Below are 25,123 nucleotides of genomic sequence, written 5' to 3'. Positions count from 1 at the left end.
CTGCCTTTGAAATAACTGAGGACTGAGGCAGCTATAGCAGTTCCCAGAAGGCTGAAACTGAACGGTAGTAGTACGTGTACATAAGCAGACAAGAATGCCACCCTGGCGCCTGAGAGTCATGGGATGAACATCTACACTAAGATACACATACCTTTCTAATAACTTAATGCTTTCCTGTGTTTCTGGCAATGAAGTTCCCTCATACGCATGTACTCTGAATACATACATGGCAGGGGTTAGAAGTAGTCCCTCCTAACAAGTGTTCCTCATTTGATAAGTCTGACCTGTGAGGTCTGCAAAGTATTCCATGGGGATAACATCTACCCTTGAACCTGTCATGGTCTAATGAAGGAAACCCAGCCCACATCAGAGAAGCTGATGTCAGAACATTAACACAACCGGGCTTTCTTCAATTACTACTTGTCTGCTCGTAGCCATGTTATTATCTGAAAGCTAATAGAGAGGTAGAGTGGCTTCCACTTTATAGCTGTGGACAACAGCAGGTGATTGGTTTTGTTGAGAGAGATAAATCAACCGTATCATGCTATTAGAAGAAACTGAGTGCAATGAGAAGTTAATTTGATCAGGTAGAGGGGCCCATCATTTACCAGCTTTTTAAGAATGCCTCACACATCTTCACGTGTTTTGAGTGAGATATGTCCTTGGACACACACGGGACATGATTGCTGAAGCCAGGTCAGTAGAAACCATTGAAGTTTATTGGCGGTCACAATGCTTACACTGTATGCAGCAAACACCCTTACAAGTCTATCCGCAACCTGATCACGCAAGAAAGGATTCATCACACAGTCGCCAGAGGAGAAGGGAAAAAAATTAACAGGCTTGTTTCTGGGGGTAGAGGAGAGAAATAAAAATAAAACCTAATTGATGAGTGTCCCGTGGGCAAGAGCTGAACTAGAGATGTGTACAACTAGCAGCAATAATTGTGGAAAAAGTACAAGGCAAATAGCTTTCTCCATTAATTTTCTTCTGTAGGTTAATTTTTTTAATATTCAAAACATTTATTATGGTTTTCATTTTATAAAAATGTATATTTTTAAGGAGTGGGAGAATGTTAAATACTTCATGCTAGGTAGACCTTGTTATTAAGAACCCCTCCACTGTAGTAACTTCCTCCAGTTCATACATTCATGAGTGCAGGGTACATATATAAATATCCACACGCATACATCCACACACACTGCCTCGAGGGCTGGGGAAGACTGAAATTTATTGGCCACACACAGCAGGGCCTCTGGTGGACTCACCCACATTGCCCCATAGGAGAGCAGTGGGCTCACTTCCTTCTCTCTGGCCTCTATCTTCACAGAGACCAAGAACCCTACAACATGTCGTTAAATCCAACTTTTAAAAGCAAGAGGCATCTGTCTGAGGATGAAGGTAAGCAAAGTGGGAAAGAGGATGGGGATAAGAACACCAAACACTTTTAGCTGGAGTTATTTGTCACTGCAAGGGGCCAGGGACCCAGGGCAGAACCTATACGGTCCAAGGGGAGGGACGGTGTTCTGGCATGGCTTAGAGTTCCTAATAACAAGGGTTAATACAGTAACAGGAAGTGATCATTTCTGGGTGAGGACAGGGCAATACGAAAAAATATACATTTGGAATTTTAGCTTTTTTTTTCTTTTTTTTTTTTTTTGCCTCTCTACTGTGTCACTAAATATATCTCTGCACTCTCACACATCCTTGTCCAGTAAAGCTTCAGGCCACCAGAATACACATTTTCTTCACTCGCATACACAACCCCTCACATCAGCATTGGTGCACTAGACTCTGTAAAAATTTTTCAGTCACACTTTTTGTTTTTAAACTTGAGTCAATATAAACCTTGTTCAAAATGTTATGAAAAAATGTACATGTTTATACAAGGCAGGTTGTGGCAGGACACTAGGGGTTCTCCCCACTTGGGTGGCCCCAGGAGGAGGGGCTGGAGTCTCAGTTTGTGTTTCTTATCTCCTCCCACCACCCTTCCCACCCAGTCCCCCAGGAACCAGCAGCGCCCTGCCCCCCCCAATGAGTGCACTCACACCCCTATTCCCTGGGGAAGTAGCTAGTTGACCTTTGCCATTTTCCCCACACCCCTGGAGGAAGGAGCCAGGATCAGCCAGGCCCTCTCCCTTGCAATTGTTCGCCCCTCTGGGCCAAACCAAAGGGACGCTGCTCTGTACAGGTAGAGTCCAAGGAGGTGTCAGCTCATCATGTCATTGCTATTCACGCCATAAGTGGAATTCTTCATCGAGTCGTTGACTTCTCGACGGAATGCTGACAGGTTCTGGGTGAACCTGCAGAGAGGATGCATGTGGGTTGGGGGAGGAGGGTGTGAGGGAAAGTTATTTGCCTACAGTTTTTTTTTTTTTTTTTTAAAGCATGGGAAGTAGAATGTATGAATTGATGGGTTCTGTTTCAAAGATCAGTTAATCTCAGTCTTAAGACTCTAAGGGAAAGTTGGCCTAGAGATCTGGTCAAGTCTGGGGCCCTGAGGGCTGCATTGGGCTCATGGCAGCACAAAAGAAATGTCACTGACAGAGGTAGGAAGTTACTCTCACAAAGTGAGGCAGGAAGTGAAGGACACAGTCTCCTTTCTTAATGCAGCAAGACCAGTTGGTGTAGTGCTGTGCTGTCCAATAGGGTGGCTGCCAACCACACATAGCCACTGAGTATCTAAATTAGGGCCAGTGTGACTGAGGAAATGATTCCAAATTGAATACAGTTAACATTCAGCTCCTCAACTGCATCTTAATTTTAAATTAAAATGCCTTTGGCTCATGCCTGTAATCCCAGCACTTTGGGAGGCCAAGGTGGGCAGATCACGAGGTCAAGAGATCAAAACCATCCTGGCCATGGTGGAACCCGCCTCTATTAAAAATTCAAAAAAATTAGCCAGGTGTGGTGGCACACGCTTGTGGTTCCAGCTACTTGGGAGGCTGAGGTGGAAGAATCACTTGAACCCAGGAGGCAGAGGCTGCAGTGAGCCGAGACTGGGCCTTCCCTCCAGCCTGGTGACAGAGCAAGACTCCGTCTCCCAAAAAAAAAAAAGGTATGAATTGAGATACGCTGTTAAATGTAAAATGTACAGGATTTTGAAAATGTAGTACAATAAAAAGAATGTGAAAACCCACAATTTAAAAATACTGATTACACATTGATATAATATTTTGGATACACTGGGTTAAAGTATATCATTAAAATGAATTTTGCCTGTTTAACATGGCTCACTTTTCTATTGGATAGCACTGCTTTAGATGGCCTCCAAACACAGATAAACAAAGGCTTTAAAGGAATTGCCTGTTTCGCTGATGTGAAAAATAACAACTGTCTGAGATTTCTAGGCAGGACACTCTATACTCACCTGTCTCTGTTTTTTGTAAGAAGATTTCGTTCGATGCCTTCCATCAAGTTCTCAAAACACAGATGCATGGCCTGCTGCTTCTCTGGTGGCTGGCTGTTCACGATACTGTTCCTTAGGTCAGAAAAATACTGTGGGGCAAGGAGTGGAACAGAAGGTAAGAGATGCAGGGAAAGGCAGATTCGCCCTCTATCACCGTCAGGGATGAAAAATGTTCTTCTCTAAAGAGTAATGGAATATCTACTAAAATTGGACACTTAAAAAAAATTCAGGCAAGTCCTTCCAGGATAATATGTCTTCACCTTACTAAAAAAATCAAGAATTTTTAATTTGTAAAGCACTTTAAAAGGGTCATGTAACCAGCCCTTTCTTTTATAGGAATCTCAAAGCTTGTTTATGGCAGAGCTAGAAATGGAACTTAGGTCTTAGGCCCTCTGATACCCAAGTACCTTACTTCCTTAAAAGGTTTCTCTTATTTCCTGAGAGGGAAACACTCCTTTACCCTGTGTCTGTGAGCTACCACACATGCTGACTTCTAACAACTAAGTGATTATGTGATACTGAAAACATGAATGGGGCATGTTCAGTAAATGACCCATTTTCCCTGTTTCACCATCCTGGGGTGTTTCTATACACATTTCTCTCAGTGCCTGGTGATAGGAAGTGCGTGGTCTTCTGGGTTGGCACCAGGGAGCTCGCTCTCTCACCTTTTCATTAAGTAATATCAAGCCAAGTAGGGGTCGGGACATAGACCACTGGTTCCTACAGTCTTCAAAGATGATGATGTTCAGCACCGTGGACAGCATCTGAAAACGGAGGATTTGAGGCAATGACCTATGTACAGCTACCCAAGATAAAACGACAGATTCCAAATACAGGAGTATATTAGACTGAAGGCCTTTTCTGTGTAGGGTAAGTCTGACAAATAGTTTGTGAAGCTTCATCTGAGTCTTCTATTTCAAAGTAACCATTTCTTCTAAGATACTCATTTCCTTTCCTGTTCTTAAAATTGGTTTGATAATTTCACTTACAAATGGATCTTTCCAGTTCACCCTGACTTGTGGGGAATGGGATGGGGTCACATAAACAAAATTACAGTAGGCAAAACCACCTTGCATGATCCCTTCCAGGTACTTGGAGTTGACAGTTTAATGATATTTTGTGGATGTGATGGAGTTCTGAATTAATTCACTGCCCCTCACTGCCATTTTTTTTTTTTTTTAAGATGGAGTTTCACTCTGTCTCCCAGGCTTGAGTGCAGTGGCGCAATTTTGGCTCACTGCAACCTCTGCCTCCTGGGTTGCAGCAATTCTCCTGCCTCAGCCTCCTGAATAGCTGAGGTTACAGGCCCGTGCCAGCATGCTCAGCTAATTTTTTGTATTTTTAGTAGAGATGGGGTTTCACCGTGTTAGTCAGGAGTCTCGATCTCCTGACCTCGTGATCCACCCATCTTGGCCTCCCAAAGTGCTGGGATTACGCACCTGGCCATGTCACTGCTTCTTTAGAGAACAGTGTGGACAAAGGTAAGATTAGCTAAAATCTCAATAATTACTGATCCCATTTCCTTACCTATTTTTATCTAGTATCTATTCCTGTAAGTTATTTCAAGTTTTATTTTCATTGCATACAAATACGGGCAAGCATATAGTTGACCTCACTGTGGCCAGTTATTTTCTTCTGTCTTGCATTTACGTTCCCGTTTTGTAAACAAGAGCACGGGCTGTTAGAAAGCTGGATGCTGCTAACTCTTGCTCTATTTATTGCAGTGGGTGAGCAAAGTAATTTTCAAAGAAAAGAGGATAGTGCTCATGTGATAGGTCCAGGGCACAGGGGTTGCTATGACAGTCAGAAGAATAATCCAGAACCTGATTTTTTTTTTCAGATTTTCTATATCCAGTGATTACTTGGCAAACTCAAAATCCACTGCAACTTTAAGAAACGAACTTCATCTCAGCAGCAGGAACCTGATGAGATGTTAGGTTAGTCATGTGTGGCCTCCCCTGTCTTGCAGAGGTCCTTCCTCTTTCAGACACTCCATCACTTTCTTACCTGTTGGATCATCTCTGGATGCTGCTGCATGATGTGCAGAAAGCGGTCGCTCTCCTGGTTCAGGGGTGTGGTCCTCTTCTTGGTGCTACGTGACAGCTGCTTGAAGAGGTATGTCACTATGTGGTCCAGGCAGGAGCAGCAGCCTGTGCATACCATGGTGTCTGCAAGAAAGAAAGGTAGGAGTAGGACAGAGCTGCTGAAGGTGACCTGGGCAAATATGGACTATCTATCTTTGGCTGACATCCACTAAGGTCCGTCCTGTGGCCAATTCAGCCAAGGCCACTGCTCAGGAGGACTCCTTGTTAACCTCTTACCCTCATCGTACAGCTGGGCTCAATTTCTAAGTTTGAAAGTGAATATTGGAAATATATATAAATAAAGAATACTGAAATTACTGTCTCAATGAATTGTTGATGTACATCTTCTGCTGCACACAAAATGACAGTTTAATTTAGCAAGTGCTTCTGTTGTGCTAGATATTGTTCTAAGTACTTTACAGGTGTTATCTAATTTATTGTCTCAAGAACTCCAGGCAGTAGGTTTTCTGTTTTACATATGAGGAAACCAGAATTTGGAGAGGTTATGCATCGGCCTAAGGATCAACTGACAGTAACTGCAAAAGCTGTGATTGGAATCCAAGAAGCCTGGGGTAGGAGCCTATGCTCTGAGTTACCTGCAGGATGTCATTAAACCAAGACTGATGTAGCCTATGAATGTCTATCGTTTGTTAGAATGGGCTGTGCTATATTACGTGTTTATCTCCAGCGCATCTCTGAGGGAAGCTGCAGACTCTTCTATGCATCTTTACAAAGGGAACAGTACAGCACTGATGAGGTGAGCCCAAAGGACTAAGGGATGAACCCTTAAAAGAGTAAGCAATTCTCTGATTCCTAAGGGACTGATGGTTTATACAAAGGTCCCTCTATTTTCAGTAAGACAACAGTCTTCCAAAGCAAGGGCTGATACTTTGACTGGACTGTACTACATATGGCTATGCACCCTGATGGAATAGTGGAAATGGAAGTGAATGTGCATCAAAGTGGCACAGAGGCATGGATAATTCACCACAGTTGATAATCTACAAGTCAGTCTATGTGTATTTGCAATATATCATCACTATTTGGCAGCTGACTTAATCCTCCTACTTAGGTTTTGCTCAGCCTAATATAAAAATGTGTTTTACTCTCCGAACACATACACCTATTACAAAACACATATCCCTATTACATACACATATTACCTATAAACAAATTGGTTGACAGGAACCATATGGACTAGGATGAAAAAACTTATGGAGCTAGCTGTGTGAAACCTTTCCCCAGCTTCCACGGCCCTTAGGACAGAGTTCAAACAGCCTAATATGGCTTATGGGCCCCCTTCATTATCTCCAGATTTGCTCCTGCTTATCTCTAAAGCTTCTCTCTTTCTGTTAAGTGGTTAAAAGACAAAACAAAACAAAAGAAAAAAACCAACCCACCAACTTACCCACCCCACCCACGTGCTTACCAAGAGCAGTAAGTCCTTCAGAAATGGAAGAGAGAATATACATGATGACATGAGGTTCCAGGCTTGCAATAAAGTTCATATGGTCCTGGGTCAGGACTTCCAGTAGTGAATAATAAGACTGGCTGAGCTTGGGGTAATCCTGTGGGAGAGAGGAGGAAGAAAATCAGCTTAGGCACCATGCACTCCAGCATGCAGGGAGACGATCTTAAATAGCTTAGCTCCTTTCAGTTGGGAAAACAAAAGACTTAGTTATAGCAGAAAAGAGCTAGCCTATATAGTTTTTCGAGAGTTTTTCCATCATGGTCTTAGGTGAAAAAGGCTAAATGTGATGAGGAACAAGATTCTGGCAATGTAGCGTAAGGCTTACCAAGAGATCACTGTGGGGAATAGAGAGGAGCAGCTTGATGAAGGTCTGCAAAGCATTGTCCAGGGCATCGTCTCCATAGAGACGAAAGACTCCGAAATTGACGTAACTCCCACTGAGAGCAGCCTTCAGCATGGAGAAGCAGATGGATATGCCCTTGAGCTTCAGAGCATAGACCTGATCCTTTGGGACCTCTCCTAGTGTCAGGATGCGATTGCCTGAGTAGACATGTCATATATGTTTATTCAACTACATTAGAAGTGCTCATTTATATCAGCCTTCCTACTCCAAAGGCAAATTCCAGCAGGCCCCTGGTGACAGGTGGCACTCTAATGCACATGTATTAGCATACAATAGCAATGCTGTCCTGGCTCTTGCCAGGGCTGGCCGGAGACCCACAGGCTGCTTACAGTGTGGTGAGTGAGCTGGAATTAACTTTGAGGGGCATGATTCTCTGAAGCACTTACCATACATTGTTATCATCTTGCTGGTTTCTCGGAAGAGTAAGATGCCATTGGGGGAAGAGACATCAAACTGGAGTCGCTGGGATCTGAGCGAAGGGCACAGGAGGAGAAAACGTCAGACTGTTTTCTGGGAAGACTAGGGTACTTGAGGCTCTCACACCTTGGGTGATCCTGCATTTACATTAAAATAAGTAGCCTGCCTATTCTAATGAGGATAACCAAGTTATAGATATTTAACCAATAATGTAGCTTCCATCTTGAAGACCAACATGCTAGATTCAGATTCTGCTGCTCAAATTAAAAACATTTAAAAGAGAAGAAAAAAGGCAGCAGATAAAATTACTGTCTTACAAATCTCAATTTTATTTGATTAAAGTATACTTTCTACCAGTCACCTCTTGGTACTAACTCAGAGCCCTTCAGCCAATAGTCTGCATGGATCTTTATGGCTTCAGTGGCATCTGAGAGAGGGGCAAAGGCACTGTTACTATTTTATATGAAGAAAGGATACAAAGGGAATTGGAATGGTCTAAAAGAAGCCGGACAGAAAAGATAGACATTTCTAACAATCTTCTCTTTTGTCTGCTCCACATTTTGATAAGCTTCACTAGACTCAAGGTAAGACCTGAAAAGCCTAGGAGTGCTTCCTACTTCCTCTTTCCTACCCCCAACACTGAATCCATCAACATCTAACTAAAACATACCCCGAATCCACCTCTCCCTTACAGTCTCTCTGCTCCTATTCTTACCTGCCTTCAGTCCCATTCTTCTCATGGAAGCCTTTAAATAACTTAAATGAGATCATTTTAATCCCTTGCTGAAAACACTCTAGCGGCTTCCCACTGCAACGAGAATAAATGCCCACTCCTCACTACTGCTGTACTGAGACGCTAGATGATCTGGCTCTGCTTCACTGGTCTGACCCCGCTCCCACAGCCTCCCCCATCCACCAGACTCGTGCCACAAGTCCCAGCAAGCTTATCCTATCTCAGGACTCCTGCAGTTGTTTTCTGTTTAGAACATCTCTTATCTTTGCAGGGCTACCAGAATCTTTCTCGTCATTTAGATCCTAGTTAATATTACCTTCTCAGAGAGGTCTTCCCTGACCCTCCTATCCTTTAATTCTCCTCTATTTTACTGCTTTATTTATTTTTTTTTTCATGGCAATCACTATCTGGAAAGATCTTCCATACTTGTTTTTATTGTGTCTTCCTCACCATTTGTAACATCAGAGGGTAGAGATTTTGTCTGGCATAGTGGCTACGAAGGCTGGGCAAAGAGCAAGTGCTCTCGAGTATCTACGTTATAAATGAGTAACTCCTGAATATATGCCTCCTGGGAGGTTATAGCTTCTTTGAGTATTACCCACCCCCTAAGGTAGTTTTAAAACTTACTGTCTCAGGACTCCCATGAGAGACCAATGCACGTATCTGAAATTCTGGGAAAGCTAAGGTGCTAGATTTTTCTTTTTTACTATCCTAATTTGGTGTTTTGAAAATCATTCTGACTTTTTAAAAGTAAATTTTTATTGCTCCTGCCACAACCTTTTTAATAAATCCCTTTCTTAAGAAAGAGTATTCCTTTTTTTTTTTTTTTTTTTTTAAATCTTCTAAGTCCTTTTAATTGTTCTTATAAACTAGCATAAGATATAAACTTAAGCAGTACATGTGAGTTTTATAATTTACCCATCTCTGGCAGATAGCTAAGCATAGCACATCAGAGCCTAACAGTGTGAGTGAAATAAGGTGTACAATGACATCTTCTATTCTGGACCTAATAATTCAACAAAGAAAGAACTATTTGTAATCATTGTGGTTATAAAAGGTCTCATGGAGACAGTGAAGATAAAGCTATTCTGATACCGATCATATCCTTCTCAACATCTCTAACCATGAAATGTGATGGACAAGGCACCATTACCAAATGTTAACCTTTATATCCGTGAGCAGGAAATCAGAATATTGGTTGCCAAATTTACTTCTCCTAAGAATGGACATCTGGAGATTCTTTTTATTTTACTTTTTTTTGAGACAGGGTCTTACTCTGTCACCCAGCTGGAGTGCAATGGCTTAATCTTGGCCTCAATGTATCCTCTGCCTGCCAGGCTAAAGTGATCTTCCCACCTCAGCCTCCTGAGTAGCTGGACTACAGGTGTATGCCACCATGCCTGGCTAATTTTTTGCAGGGGTGGGTTTCACCATCTTGCCCAGGCTGATCTTGAACTACTGCACTCAAGCGATCTGCCCATCTCGGCCTCCTAAAGGGCTGGGATTACAGGCGTGAGCCACTGTGCCCCCGTGGAGACTCTTTAAAAGTAACTTATTTCCTGCAGTGGGCTATGATTTTGTGTAGTTAGGAATACTGTTCTTTCAAACAAAAACATACATAAAAACTTTTCAAATTTTAAAATGCAGCAGTAAATCTCATCTCCCACAATCTGCCCAAAGCACTAGATACAACAAACTCTCTCAGATAACAGGGCAGCTGTAACCTTGGAAGCTGTGCTTCTTGCTTACCTATTATGAACTAATTCAGCCATCAGCTTGAGTACAGGTGTGGTACAGGCTGGATCATGGTACCAGAGCTCAATTGCCCGTTGGAGAATTGGCATGTAGGATGGATATCTGTAAATGAGAAGCTAAGGAAGGATTTCTGATTCAAGAAAGGTACAGAATTTAAAATAGGTTTTTAGCACTAGCCAAGCACAGACTGTCAAATTACAGTTAAGTTCCAGTCTCTTGCTTGCTAACGTTGGAGGTCTTTCTAACCAGAAAACACTAAAGTGATTTTGTGTTCTTTAACCTGTAAAAGGCATCTAGTAATACATTTTAATTTACCTAGTGCCTTTCTTCTAAAGAACATGATGTATTTCAGATTGTTATTTATCCTCTTACCACTTCTATGGTATGACAGGGGATCAGCTCATTTCCTTTATGTAACTATTACAGAAAGAGGCACCTGGATTTCAAATAATCTGCGCAAGGTTAGAGAGTCAGTAAACTTAAGACTTCCTAATTTGTAAAAACTATTATTTGTTTTTTTTTCCTTAGACTGAAACATCTCTCTAAATATAGCAAAATCAACAGTTCTACAGTGGTATATAGTTCCACAGGCATTTATATTTGAGATCCAAAAGAGAAACTGGGAGACCACCTCATTCATGTTCTAACCTCAGACAACCTTATGTCTGTCATTAGACCACTGTGAAATGGTGGCTTCCAGAACACATGCAGGCCTTTTGGGTAGCTCTTCATCTTCTCTGCCTCACTACGCCTTCCCTTCCCTGCACACCCTCTCTTGACCCCATCACCCAATCACACTTCAGTTAAGGCTTGCTGTAGGTGTGCTCCTAGTCAGAGTTAGGATACATCCATTCAAAGAGCATCATGAAGCTGGTCTTGGCATTGAAAGCAAAAGCGATCCCTCTCAGGTCTCTTACTAGGCCAACTAGAGTTCGCTGTAGTAGAAGGCAAAAACATGTTAAAATAGAAGAAAAGAAAAAACAGTCTGATAAGGATTCCACAGGTCATCAAGCTCTTCCTCTCACAGTTCAACAAATACTCCTGAAATATTTTGATTCAGTCTCTTCCATCCTAGAATGGGATATTTTCACTTGAAAAATTAGCTTTGAAGTTTGTTATGCCAAGTATAGGTTCCTGGTTCGTTGCAAAAATAGAGGCTGACAAGGTTTTAAGACATTAAAGTAATACATCATATGTAAAAAGTGAAAAAGCTTTGAGCCCACCCAGGGAGAGAGACACACACACATACACACATGCGCACGGCACAGAAACCCACTCAAGCCAGAAAAAGGCAAAAAAGAAAACCAGAAGTCCCAAAGAAGAAGAGGTAGAAGAGCCATATGTACCCTAATGGTTTATACCTTAAAGGAAGTCAGATGCAAGCCCTGCCAGGAGGAAGACAAAGGGGAGTCCACATAGTGCCTCTCCCTTTGGGTGGGCCATCCAGATGAGCCTATGTTGAATCTGTACTCTCCATTTACAGAAAAAGAGACTGAGGACTAAAGAGGACAAAAACCTTGCCCACAGTCATGTTGCTAGGTAGCAGGAGGGCCCAGATCAAGACTCATACATTGCACCAAGACCCCAAATCCAATACTCACTCTCTCAACAGAACTTTTACTTGTGGCATGAACAGCAATAAAACTGCTTTAAAATTTATAGTTTGGGGTTTGTCTCCAAACGTGAAGACAGAACAACAAGAACAACAACAACAAAATCTAGTAGTCATCAATATGCTCAAGAAGGTTGCACATTTGGAGATCTCAACACATTTGGCAAAAATGTCAGCACTTCTGTTAACAGCCTGCTTGTAAGCAAACAGTTCTCAAGCTGATACCACAAGCTCTCAGTACTCCAGTTCAAGACTTGGTCAATCTCTTAAAAGACTACATGGGACATGGCTACGAAGTGGGTGACAGTTGTAGACCATTACCAAGGTGATTCTTTTGGTTAATTTTACTTGCTTTATATGAAACTAATACCACATGATGGGAAAAGGGCTGATATTCACCGATATCCCTAAATCCTTGATATTGGTTGACACTCTTGCCTAAAGTTGCCAATATGTTCCACAATAATCGAAGCTTTGAATGGTACCTATCTCAGATCCTAAAACACAAATATAAAGGGGAGAGAGAGTTGTATTAAGTGGTGTTGCTCTCTGCCTACACTGCTGATTTATAGATGGAGAAAGAAAGGCTAAAGATGAAAAAGGAGAAATTTAGAATGTTAGGTAACGCCTGGCATTTTTTTCTGGCAATACCCTGGCTATTTGGTAGGTCTACCATTCAGCATTGGTGTCCTGAGGAATACTGTAAAAAGTCCTACCAATAGTAACATCCTGGTGTCTTCTACTTTTGACACAGAGATCTATACAAGTCAAGAAAACAGTATATATAAAGTAAAAAGATGAGGAAAGCAACAATCAAGAAATGACAATTCTAACAGCTAAAAAACAAGAACTTAAAATTACATATATAAGGAAATTTACTGGACATTAATCCCAGCTACATGGGAAGCTGAGGCAGGAGGATTGCTTGAGCCCAGGAGTTCAAGGCTTGTAGTGAGCCATGATCATGCCACTGTACTCCAGCCTAGGCAATAGAGTGAGACTCTGTCTCTAACAAAAACAAAAACTGATATATATGGAAATTCTTAAACCTTTCTAAATGACTCAGGTGTCAAAGAAGAAATCTCAATGGAAATTAGAAACCACAAAGAACTAAATAACGAAAATGTTCCATCTTAATATTGTGGAGTCTGAAGATTTATTTCACAACAATGTAAAAATACTTAACATTGGCCAGGCGTGGTGGTTCACGCCTGTAATTCCAGCATTTTCGGAGGCCAAGGCAGGCAGATCACCAGAGGTCAGTAGTTTGAGACCAGCCTGGCCAACATAGTGAAACCTCCTCTCTACTAAAAATACAAAAAATAGCTGGACGTGGTGGCACATACCTATAATCCCAGCTACTCGGGCAGCTGAGGCAGGAGAATCGCTTGAGCCCAGGAGGCAGAGGTTGCAGTGGGCTCAGACAGCACCACTGCACTCCAGCCTGGGCAACAGAGCAACACTTTATCTCAAAAAAAGAAAGAAAGACTTAACATCAGTAAACCGTACATGTAAAAATGGTAAAGATGGTACAATTTGGTTTTTACCACAATTTTAAGAAAACCTGGCTAGGTGTGGTGGCTCACGCCTATAAACTCAGCACTCTGAGAGGCCAAAGTGAGTGGATAACTTGAGGTTGGGAGTTTGAGACCAGCCTGACCAACATGAAGAAACCCTGTCTCTACTAAAAATACAAAATTAGCCAAGCATGGTGGCACACGCCTGTAATCCCAGCTACTCGGGAGGCTGAGGCAGAAGAATCACTTGAACCCAGGACGTAGAGGTTGTGGTGAGCAGAGATCATGTCATCACACTCCAGCCTGGACAACAAGAGCAAAACTCCATCTCAAAAAAAAAAAGGAAAACCCAACTTGTCACTAATGAGCAGTATTAAAAATGAAAAAGGGACGTAAAGATAAAACTGAGATTAAAAGGCAGTAAGAAAACTGTAAACAATTTTATGCTAATAAATTTGGAAGCTTAGATTAAAAAAAAACCTAAGAGCTACTTAAGTAAATACAATGCCATATACAAATAAAAGTTTACAAATCTCTACTGGTTTTGCAATTCCAAAACCCCAGAAGTCCAAGATATTAAATAAAAAGCTAAGGCAGTGGATAGTTTATAGTCAAGCACGATTTTCTACTGGGGACTGCCCTAAACCAGAAGATGATTAATTACTGGGTGAAACATTCACTCACCTTTGCCTCCTGCTCATTGAAACTATTGGTGCTAAACATCTGGGCCACAGCCTCAAATGCTGCTGTGAGTGGCAGCATGAACTGCTCATACTGATCTTCATCCTCTCCTGTAAAAGAAACATCCAAGGGTGTGACTCCAATAACAAGAATTCAAAGCTGTGCATACATGGGAAGACGGAATGAAAGATGAGCAGACCCAGGAGAACTCCAGGGGGTCCCTTTATTATCCCAACAAGTATTAGTAGCAATTTAAGAATAACATGTTTATACAGAAACAGAATTATTAAACTACAAAATGACAGAAATCACCTAGTCTAGGCTAGGTTTGTTGACACTGAGCCACAGTGTCAGAGATTCATATGTGTATAAGGCACTACGTTATTTATTTTGATTTGGTGAGAATTAGAGTCAGTGGAGAAAGGACTGAAGCTGCTGCGTGAGAACTAGATGAGACTCAAACTTCAAATGGGTTCAGAGGCTTCATTCACACTTAATTTAAAGTCACCTTTCATAAACCTAGAAAGTTTCATGTCATTTTAGTAGGGTTAAATTTAAACAGCTCAAAATTAGAGTAATACCACTGAGCTTTAGTTATTAATTGACCTAAAACTGCTAATACCACCACTAGTGCTACAAAAGTGATTAAGCCCTTCTGGCTCATCTGTGCTAGAAAACTGGATAATAAAAAGTTTTCTTGATCATTTCAAGTGGGTTTACACCTCAGTGTGGGGTGGACAAGTTATCTGGCCAACAAGATACATTTAGGAATCTCAATTCCCTTATTTAACACCCAAGAAATATGAAGAGAATTTTTAAGCCACTGCATATCAGATAAAAACTTCACAAGCAGATTGTTATTCTCTTCCAGTTACAAGGACCTTCAGAGCATGATCTGTTCTTGGTGAAATCAGACTGTTATTTCAGATAGTTTTGTTACTGTTGAAATAACAGAAAAGCCTTCCCCCATCCAGTTTTCTGTCCTCAAATAAAAATTTAGAATAGTGCCAGACGACTTCATGAGCCACTAGGATTTCTTACGGTACCTAAATCCACCATGAGGAGACGCCCAAGTGCTGTGTAGAAGGTAGTCCGACACCGCATGTCTGTCAGGTTGGACTGATTGTTAATACCCAAAAATGAAAAGTGCTCGCTCTATTGAAAAAAAGAAAACAAGTTAAATGGTAAAAACACGAGTTAGAGGCAGAATGCAAGCCAGTAATCAGAGAATTACTGAGCCCTTTCAAGGCAATGGCTATGTAGTCATTCCTTGAGGATCTGAAGATTTTGTTTATTTTTTCTGAAGGGGGCGTATTGTTGTTACTACTACTAATTTATCTGCAGTATGCGTAGCAGTAGGTGACTTCACCATAACTCAGATCATCTGGATCTCAAAGAGCCACTCTGATAACAGTGAGTGTAATCTGGCAGTGTGGTGGAAATCAGCAAGGTAGCAACACCAGGGACCTCCATTTAAATATCTCCTTTATGTGTTGAGAAAGTGTATGTGTACGTGCTAGGAGGGCCCGGAAAAAAGATAAAATCACTCACCGTGTGATTGTTCAGCATGAACTGTACCGCACTAAGCTTCACTAGCTTCCTTACACTACTGTACGTAAAGACAAAGGAAGAAGGTCAAGGAAAGTATGAAGCAGACTCAGACTCTAGGACAGAGGGAAGTTTTTCAGAATAAAGGACAGTTTACCCAAATATCTTACTTTTTAAAAACCACTTGAAGATATCACTGCCAAATATGGAAAAATGCACTCTGCTAAGCACTATTTAATTAATAAGAAAACACCTATATCAAACTCCTAGCTGTAAGAAAACAGATAAAACCAGCAGGTTCCCCAATTATCATGAATATCCTAAAAGGACTTCTCTCAGGAGGGGCTCCCAGAGAGAATTAGGCCCTAATGCTCTACATAAGAGGCATATATTGTGTATAATGAATGAACTTCTCTCCTATTTAGAATGGCATTAGCTAAATATAGTATTTGGAGAAGTGAGAAAAACAGTCACTTTAATAATTTTACAGAGTTTATACATTTCTTGCAGACCTCTGGTTGTGAAAAGCTGCCCTAGAGCAATTCAAACTTTATAGCAAACCTAGTTAAAGTCAAGAGGAAGTATAGTCATTACTTCTATCACAAAGCCTGGAATCAGGATGTTTCTACCAACCAGCTGATGGGACAAACTAAGAGGGACTTTGTCTCTACTAAGGATACTAAAGCCTTGATCACACAGAGTGTGTACCTGTAAGATGGGCTTTTATGTACTTGTGGAACTAAGGAATAGACAGGGATAAATCTGTACTAAACTTTCAGGTTGGGTGTCGGCTTAGTTTTGGGGCCTGAAATTATTCCTATATTCTGTGTGGGCACTAGCGTTATGTGACTCCTAGGAAAATGGAAGATAAGTGAGTACACACTAAAGCTAAACTGAAGTGCAAGGAGCAGGAGGCGTGATTCTAAGACTGTGGCATGCCAGTTTCTCTTGTGCACAGAAGCTAGCTTAGAAAAGGATATCCAATGGAGAGGTCATTGAGAAGCTGTAGTGTCTTGGAGGTGATTGGTTCACAACGGCCCCAGTACTTCAAGTTGGTAATGCTGGAGGACAAAAAGAAAAAAAAAGCAGGAGACCCTTTTGATTTGCTGGTTTCCTTGACGGCTGGGAGCAGAAGAAAGTCATTCATCAAATGTCACCACACATCTGCACCACCAATTCACAGACATCACGACCACAAAAAAAGATGGGTAGGAAATCTCCGTACTTACATTTGGTTGACTAGAAAAATTATCCTTCAGATAATCTTCACTACTTGGTTCCAAAGCTACACTGGCCCATACCCAGGCCCTTGGAATTCTGGGGCACTCCAGGGCTGATTTCTGCAGCAAGGGTAAGAGATTTCTGCGGCAGTGATAACAGGCAGACGTATATAATTCTGCACCTGCACCATCCACTGTCAGCTGCAGAATTCTAGTAGCCCTTGCATCTGGATTCTTGGCTGGCAGAGTCCTTTAGACCTCCTTTGCTTTTTCCATCTTAAATTATTAACCAGCTCATGGATATGAGTGTTTAGGGTTGGAACAGTTGATAGGAGGCAAAATATCACTTTGCACACAGCCCTGGGTAATATATTTGGCTCCTAGCGTGTGCTTTAATAAACTGAGCTCCTAAAAAGGGGAAAATGTAACCAAAGGGGTATAACGTAAAAAAACCAAAAAAGGGCCAATCAGGAGCTCCAACTCTGAAGACAGTTCAAACAGCAGCAGTAGATTTTGGAAACTCAAGACTCTTAAAGGGTGTGATGTTTCCTGGGAGGAATAAGCCCATTTTAAAGTGGAGCTTTCCCCTTCGCGGAGATAACTAGAGGAAATCAACAACAGAAAGCGAATGCCTATGCTGGGCATCCCTGGAGCACAGCAATTGGGTGAGAGGCTGAGCAGGAATTACTGGGGTGGAGGTCTGTTTTGCTAATGACATGACAGGGTTTCACCTGTGATTCCAGAGGCTAAAGAGGAAATTCTGCAAGAACAAAATTAAATCCTTGCCTGTACAAGCCTGGAATGCTCTGGGGCCGGGCCATATCTCTAAGCACAGCTTGTCACACACTCAAATGCACAAATTTTCTGACGCAAACGATCAATGCTGGAATACCAGGCACTGGCAGCACAATGCCAAGATCACATTTTACAGTTCCAACAGGATTGCAAAGGACTCTTGCTGGTGGCAAGCTGAAACACTTACATTTTTCCTATGAAGACACTTAGGACCATGGTCTCATCATTCAAGCCCAGAACTTCTGAGAGTCGGCGGTAGAGCTGGTGTTAAGAGAAAGTAACCAGAACACATGAATTAGAACAATCACACCCCGGTACTATTTTTGTCCACACTCGGGGGTAAGATGTGGAAGAAAATGGACAAGAATCCCAGAGACAAATTTACTGAAAGGATAGCTAGTTTTTTTTTTTTTTTTTTTTTTTGAGACGGAGTTTCCCTCTTGCTACCCAGGCTGGAGTGCAATGGCGCGATCTCAGCTCACAGCAACCTCCGCCTCCCGGGTTCAGGCAATTCTCCTGCCTCAGCCTCCTGAGTCGCTGGGATTACAGGCATGCGCCACCATGCCCAGCTAATTTTTTGTATTTTTAGTAGAGACGGGGTTTCACCATGTTGACCAGGATGGTCTCGATCTCTTGACCTCGTGATCCACCCGCCTCGGCCTCCCACAGTGCGGGGATTACAGGCTTGAGCCACCGCGCCCGGCCGAGGATAGCTAGTTTTTAAGTATTATTGGACAGATGCTGAGCAATCTGACTGGTCCCTTTCAAATCCTGAAATTACAAAAAGCCAAAATCTTCTGCTGTTCTGAATATTAATTCACGTATGGAGACTAAGAATTGCCCATTTGTGGGAGAACAACAGATGCCTGGACTGGCCATTTGTTAAGCACATGGAGCACTTGAGAAGGGGGCCCAATTTTTTGACGAATCTCCCAGAATTTAAAGACTAAGAGAAAACATTTGGACTGTCCTATTACCTGAAACCTGGAGATTATGTGAATTATTAGCGACTGTTTCCCTCCATCAGCAATCCCACGAGTAAGAAGTGAGAACTAAGGGGCGTCAACTGAGAGGCCATTACCTTAGAGGATTTCTGCACTTGGTCCCCAATGTAGATCTTACGAAACTGTTCAAAAAAGCTCAGCATGGCCAACTCTAGCTTCTCATTACCCGCCTGGGCCAGACGAGAATCTGTTAGGTTCATCAGCTGGAGCACCCTGGAGGAAGAGAAGCAACCATTCTCTCAACAGCAGGACATCCTGGTTACTCTAGACAACACAAGCTATCATCCTGGTTACTCTACACAACACAAGTACAGGTTGTGTATGCTTGTACTTGGGTAGAGCAATTTCCTGCAGCCAGGTTCATCTATATAAATGTGACAGGACTAGACCAGGGGTTTTCAATCTTTTCTTCCTCACAGAGCCATGAAAGGAATGGAGACACATGAAGGATGATGTTCACAGGTAGGTAAACACTTCCAGGGATTAATAGCAGAAATGCTGCCTGTGGCTTCATCCCTTTTCTCTGTATCCTCTCCCCAAAAGAAAGGATATTGGAATGCAGGCAAGTGAATGAGAATACAGATGTCATAATAAGTGAGTCATTTAACATCTGAGCGTGGGAATGGCTAACTATTTGTGACATACCATGAGTGAATGAGACTCAATCACTGTGTTGCCACACTCAAGCTGAGAACCAGTCTGCAAGACATTGTTTAAACTAAATTTATAATATGACACAGAGTACTGAACTAGGCTGCAGAATCAGAAAGGCATTAGATTTCATTCTTATTAAAGCTTTGCTCAACTCTTCAAAAAACACCAGTGGGAAAATGCTACGGAGACTTTTGTCAGGATTAAGGCGCCTCTGGGCAAATGGGCATCTGATAAAATGGGGGTGCAAAGAGACAAATGAGGATTTTCAGAAGATACATATATTGAAGGACAGGCATGGTGGCTCACTGGCTCATGCGTGTAATCCCAGCACTTTTGGAGGCTGAGGCAGGTGGATCACCTGAGGTCAGGAGCTCAAGACCAGCCTGGCCAATATGGCGAAACACCATCTCTACTAAAAACACAAAATTTAGCCAGGCATGGAGGCATGCACCTATAATTCTAGCTACTTGGGAGGCTGAGACAGGAGAATCGCTTGAACCCGGGAGGCAGAGGTTGCAGTGAGCCAAGTGCCACTGCACTCTGGCCTAGGCGACAAAGCAAGACTCCATCTCCAAAAAAAAAAAAAAAAAAAGCTTTTGATAAAATGAAAATTGCACAGATGCAAAAGAAGTTGAAATCCTGTAGGTGGACAAGTGTATGGCCAAGAGATTTGGAAGGCTGTAGGAACTCTATTAACTCCATCTTTGGTGAACTTTAAAAAACCACAGTTTCCTTTTAGACTTATTTTGAGATTGCAAAAGCAGTGCAAAAGCAGTGCATGTTTTACTAACTCCAAGATATTGTCCTTAAACAGATCTAACAGAGAATCTCTGCTTTAGTTTTCCTAATTCTGTATCCATTATTTCCTTGCTAAATTATTGCTGGTTTTTTTTTTTTTTTTTAAGTAAAGATCATAGGCAGTTCTTGCAGCACTTATAAAACGCTTGAAAGCTGTGCCTCAGGCAGTTAGCATCTTAAGATTATGTTCTGTAGGCGGAGAGGACCCTATTGGGGAGTGGAGAAATGCCAGTGAGGCGGAGTGGAGAGCTTCTGTGCGGAGCACTTACCGACAGACAAGCTCACCATCCATGGCGTCTTGCTCATCAGTGCTGGCAAAAGAAACCCGGCCACCGATCACTGCTCCAATAATGTAAACCAACCATGTCAGCCTTCCTGCAGCAGGAGACAGACCCATTAGTGTCACCTCCAGTGACGGTTTTGTGAAGACACTCCTCACTCTAAACTTCCTTAATCTTAAGAACACTATGGTGAAACCATAAAGCCTTACTTTTCTTACAGAGAATGGTTACTTTTCTGCTTTGGTTAAGGGCAATACTAAGGGGGAAATTCGTTAGTTAATCAATGTTCCTGTATCAGACAAGGCCATTACTTTTAGAGTGTAGTACTTCCTTAGAGTTAAAAACACCCCAAGCTGGGCACAGTGCCATGTTAAAAACACCAGCCAGGCCCGCTGAAAACAGGAAGTCCAGGTTACTATCTGAACTTATCTCCCTGTTTCCCCTGGGCCTTTATTTAGCAGTCATAAAGCTCTCGGCTGGGTCCCAGCTGCGCTGTGGGGGATTAAAAAGCAGACAGAAGCCAGGTGTGGTGGCACATGCCTGTAGTCCCAGCTACTTCAGGAGGCTGAGGCAGGAGGATCATTTGAGCCTAGAAGTGCAATGCCTGCGTGGGCAACATAGCAAGACCTCATCTCTTAAAACAAAGTCTCACTGCAGATGTGATTTCAGTTCTTCTTCCCTAGTCCCTTGAGGGATTTATTCATTCATTCATAAAGATTCTTGTGGATATAGGGGCAAGTGATGATGAAAGAATCCTTTTGCGGGGAGGCAGGAAAGAGGTGGCAATGAGTGAAGGGGTACTGGAGACCATCTCCTCACAGTTCTAGAGTTCCCAGCAGGCTGCACACTCACCCTCCTGCACTGCAATGTCCATTGGGCTTGCGCTGGCGCTCTGTAGCAGCTCCTGGTAGGACTGGGCCGACTGGTCAAACAACTGCACGAGGAGCGCACACGTCTTCTCGTACTCACAACGCCCAATGGTGGACAGTTGGTCCAACTGCTGCTGGACCAGTCCCGTATCCTCCAGGGGATCTTCCAGGCCATCTCTACTCCCAAGGGAAGAAGGAAGGCAGCACTCTTAAAATATGCCTACTGATTTCCCCAAAATATCAGCTCTCTGACTTCTTCATGTTAGCCACCATTTCCAACTGTGGAGGCCTACATCTCAACATTACTTTTTCCCAAGGAAGAATATTTAATAAGTCAGAAGGCCGATGTCTTCGCCCTAGCATCAGTCTCCCTTAGGTATATTCTGCTTGCTGGTGTCAAATCTTACAATCTGAATTCTCATCTCTTAATGTCTTTCTGCCTTCAACCTCAAAGTCTTGCCCTTCTCACCTCTCTGATCTCTTGACTCTTAGTTTTTCGCTTGCTCTTGACTACAGTAAACCGTGGGACAAGTACACAGTCCTGTGTGGGAGGCCATTGTGGCTAGATGTGTCTTGGAATTCAGAAATGTTTAGATTGGTGGAAGGCAGTAGGATGCCTCTACTGTATCACATAAAACCCTTGGCGGGCTTTGTGGCACATCAAATTCAATGTTCCTGTAGCAAAACGTATGAATATTATAAATGGTCATACTATGTAGGATTTTAAGAAATCTATATATATAGTCTCATACCAGCTCCTGTCCAGTTCTGTAAACAAGTTAATTCTGATGCCAAACTGATGAGGAAATTTCTTCTGTCACATCTTGGACTTTGGAATTGCAAACAAGGCACTGTGGACCTGTACTAGGTCTTGCCATATCTGCTGGCTCCTAGATTGTAACATCTTGTCCAAGGAGGAGCTTTTCTGTTGTTACACTACAGTATAATGTCAACAGCAGCACTACAACTAGCTGAGTGCTTACCATGTGCTACATACTGTACCAGGTCATATTAATTTAATCCTTGTAAGAACCTTACGAAGTAGGCTATTATTTTAATTTTACAAATACAGAAATGGAGAAACTTGCCCAAGAGTACACAGCTACTAACTGGCTATCCAGGCCCAGAGCCTACAAACATATAACCACTCTCCAATGATGCCTCACTGAAGCCAGCTGAATCCTCAAGAGGTGAAGCTATGGAGGTGAAAGAACAAGGCTTGCTGGTGAACTTCATGAATACTCAGATTTTGAACTGATTCAAGTCATAAACAGTTAAGACTAAAACTCATGACTACTCAATGCACTTGGAGCTAAGCAAATTAAGAATCTAACTTTAAAAGGCCCCTGACCCTCAGACTCCAAGTAAAGTCTCTTGAAAAACAGCCAATGAAAAAGATACACAAGAAAGCTACATAAACAGGGATAACCTCATTTAATATAGGTCATTTCTGAAGGGGCTTGATGTTTCTTTAGTTACGGGTTTCTGGTTCAGTTAAGTCAATGTAGACAGAAATCACACGTAAAGGTAATGCAATCAGTGATCAATGACTTAGAATTCTTATGTCCTCTAGCTCTGAAATTAGAGTTGATAACTAGATTGTATAATCTTTATCCATTTATTTCTTTAGGAGTTCACATTAAGCGCCTATAAATTACACATTATAATTCTTATCATCTATATCTTATAAATGTTTCTCACATTTAAAGAAAAACAGTGGCAAGGACAAATATTATATGAATATACTCTGTATTCGAAGCTATTACTATGGACAGTGAAAGGGGGAATATGAATAGGATATGAATGTTTAAGACACAAGGCTATCCTATCAGGCTTTATGCTCTCATGCTACTCTGCTGACAAGGAAAAAGAACCATGAACAGTAGGAGCTCCAATGAGACACCCATCGAGTACCTTTATGCCAGTGGGATGTTTGATCTCTATGAAGTGTGACCCCAGGCCACTGGTGGGGGAATGAATGAGGCTAAGCTTCCTTACCTCAGTATGATGTGCACAGATTCCAACCGGGATGTGATGTAGGCTTTGGTGACCTCAGGAGTGTAAGTTTCCAGCATGTGAGGCTCTGTGGCTTTGACATATGGCACAGAGGCTGCTAGCCGCTGCCACAGGCTCAGAAGATAGTGCACACTATTTGGGGCAAATTCCCAGTGCTAATGAAAAGTAGAAAAGCAGAAGGCATATTTTTCATTTATCTATACAGTAGTCTTACACCATTGACACAGAAGGTACTTTTTTCTTTTTTTAAAAAAGAGGATAGACTTTTGTGGGGGTGTTCTGTGTATGGCAACTAGTTTAACATGCTTACTAGTATCTCAAAGATTAAGCATCTAGTGAGAAGAGGTGCTATATGCTGGCTGTGTAAGCCTTATATCACAAGGAAAGCCATATGCACACGGCTCTCAACCATTAGTATGCATGAGAATCACCTGAAGAAGTTATTAGAAACACCAGGGCTTTACCATGGACCTAGTGAATACAGCTTCCTGGGGGAAAAATGAGTAGCATCTTCCTTATTCCCTTATAACAAGAAATTATGGGGGTAAGACTCAAGAACTTGTATTTTTTCATCAGTCTCCCAGATGACTGTGATACAAGCCATAAAATTTGAGACCCATTGTTCTTTATTACACAACTAAAAAAGAGAGGGAATTAACTTTCTTTTTACTCTTCTGTCTGGCTCCCTGTTCCAGCCTTGGCTTTTCTGGGGTGACTCTGAGGGAATTCTCTCTGGTGTGAGTATAAATATTATCCTATTAATTCCCACATGTTCCTCTCCCCACAATCCTTGCACTTGTATAAATGTAAATTCACGGGCCACAACAGTAACTACTCTGTAGGGCTATACTTTTTACCTTTGCCAAGAAAAAATATATATATTCTTACATGGTTAAAACCAACAAGTGGCCGGGCGTGGTGGCTCACGCCTATAATCCCAGCACTTTGGGAGGCCGAGGCGGGTGGATCACGAGGTCAAGAGACAGAGACCATCCTGGTCAACAAGGTGAAACCCTGTCTCTACTAAAAATACACAAATTAGCTGGGCATGATGGTGCGTGCCTGTAGTCCCACCTACTCGGGAGGTTGAGGCAGGAGAATTGCTTGAACCCAGGAGGCAGAGGTTGCAGTGAGCTGAGATCGTGCCATTGCACTCCAGTCTGGGCAACAACAGCGAAACTCTGTCTCCAAAAAAAAAAAAGCCAACAAGCAAGAGAAGAGATTCCAGTATTTAGGAAGGAAGATACAAGCAATCAAAGACAAACCTGTAGGCTGGTCACTGTGAAGTTGGCTATCAATCGGATGACTTCAGGGTAGTTTTCCACCTTTACCAATTCTCCCAATTGATAGTTACTCTTCAATCGGGCCAGTAGTCTGCAAAACTCATGGTAATTGTTTGGGTCTGACAAGCTCTGGCAATAGCACAAGAGAAAAATAAAATGTAAAATATGACTCACCAGTACTTCAAGAATGATGTATACTTGGGATGGCATGGGGGATGGGGTAAAATCTACTTTTTAACTTCTAGGCTACAAGTCATGATTCAGAATGATACATCTGTATAATATTCAGAAACAATTTTTTAAAAAGTCACTTTAAAAAGGGACAGTAATATTTATCATCTGATATGTTCTCAATAATTATCCCATGAGATGAGATGAGATTATTAGCCTCAATGGACAAGGTTTGAAACAGAAGCCTAGAAGGATCACACTGAGGCTGTAAAGCTCATTACGGCAGAAGTGGGCACATTCTAAGACGTGACTGGCTTCTTTGCTTATTGATTGTTACCAATCAAAGGAAATCTAAATTTTCATCCTCCATCTGTCAAACTGATCATTAAGCACAAATAATCT

General features: G+C 42.1%; 1 protein-coding gene across 4 annotated transcripts in view; it reads right to left on the bottom strand.

Annotated features, from left to right (window-relative positions):
* Positions 1–697: 697 nt before the first annotated feature.
* XPO7 (exportin 7) overlaps positions 698–25,123 on the bottom strand; it is an 88,291-nt gene continuing 63,865 nt past the window's right edge. For 2 of the 4 annotated variants that reach the window (XM_032288402.1, XM_032288404.1), the window contains exons 10-28: positions 24,533–24,679; positions 23,250–23,422; positions 21,235–21,428; positions 20,371–20,476; positions 18,727–18,862; positions 17,833–17,906; positions 16,611–16,691; positions 15,634–15,697; positions 15,129–15,237; positions 14,086–14,192; positions 11,119–11,207; positions 10,267–10,374; positions 7,754–7,836; positions 7,290–7,504; positions 6,923–7,061; positions 5,417–5,577; positions 4,075–4,173; positions 3,371–3,498; positions 698–2,303 (exon numbers count right to left, since the gene is read on the bottom strand). In XM_032288402.1, coding sequence (XP_032144293.1) covers positions 2,210–2,303; positions 3,371–3,498; positions 4,075–4,173; positions 5,417–5,577; positions 6,923–7,061; positions 7,290–7,504; positions 7,754–7,836; positions 10,267–10,374; positions 11,119–11,207; positions 14,086–14,192; positions 15,129–15,237; positions 15,634–15,697; positions 16,611–16,691; positions 17,833–17,906; positions 18,727–18,862; positions 20,371–20,476; positions 21,235–21,428; positions 23,250–23,422; positions 24,533–24,679 — 2,307 coding nt within the window. In that variant the 3' untranslated portion in view covers positions 698–2,209. The remainder of the gene's footprint in view (positions 2,304–3,370; positions 3,499–4,074; positions 4,174–5,416; positions 5,578–6,922; positions 7,062–7,289; positions 7,505–7,753; positions 7,837–10,266; positions 10,375–11,118; positions 11,208–14,085; positions 14,193–15,128; positions 15,238–15,633; positions 15,698–16,610; positions 16,692–17,832; positions 17,907–18,726; positions 18,863–20,370; positions 20,477–21,234; positions 21,429–23,249; positions 23,423–24,532; positions 24,680–25,123) is intronic. The other 2 variants (XM_032288403.1, XM_032288406.1) reach the window with 1 other exon arrangement.

This window comes from Sapajus apella, unplaced genomic scaffold (assembly GCF_009761245.1).
Source record: "Sapajus apella isolate SASKATOON/1434 unplaced genomic scaffold, GSC_monkey_1.0 scaffold21, whole genome shotgun sequence".
Taxonomy (NCBI): Eukaryota; Metazoa; Chordata; class Mammalia; order Primates; family Cebidae; genus Sapajus; species Sapajus apella.
This window is presented reverse-complemented; position numbering and strand designations above follow the sequence as displayed.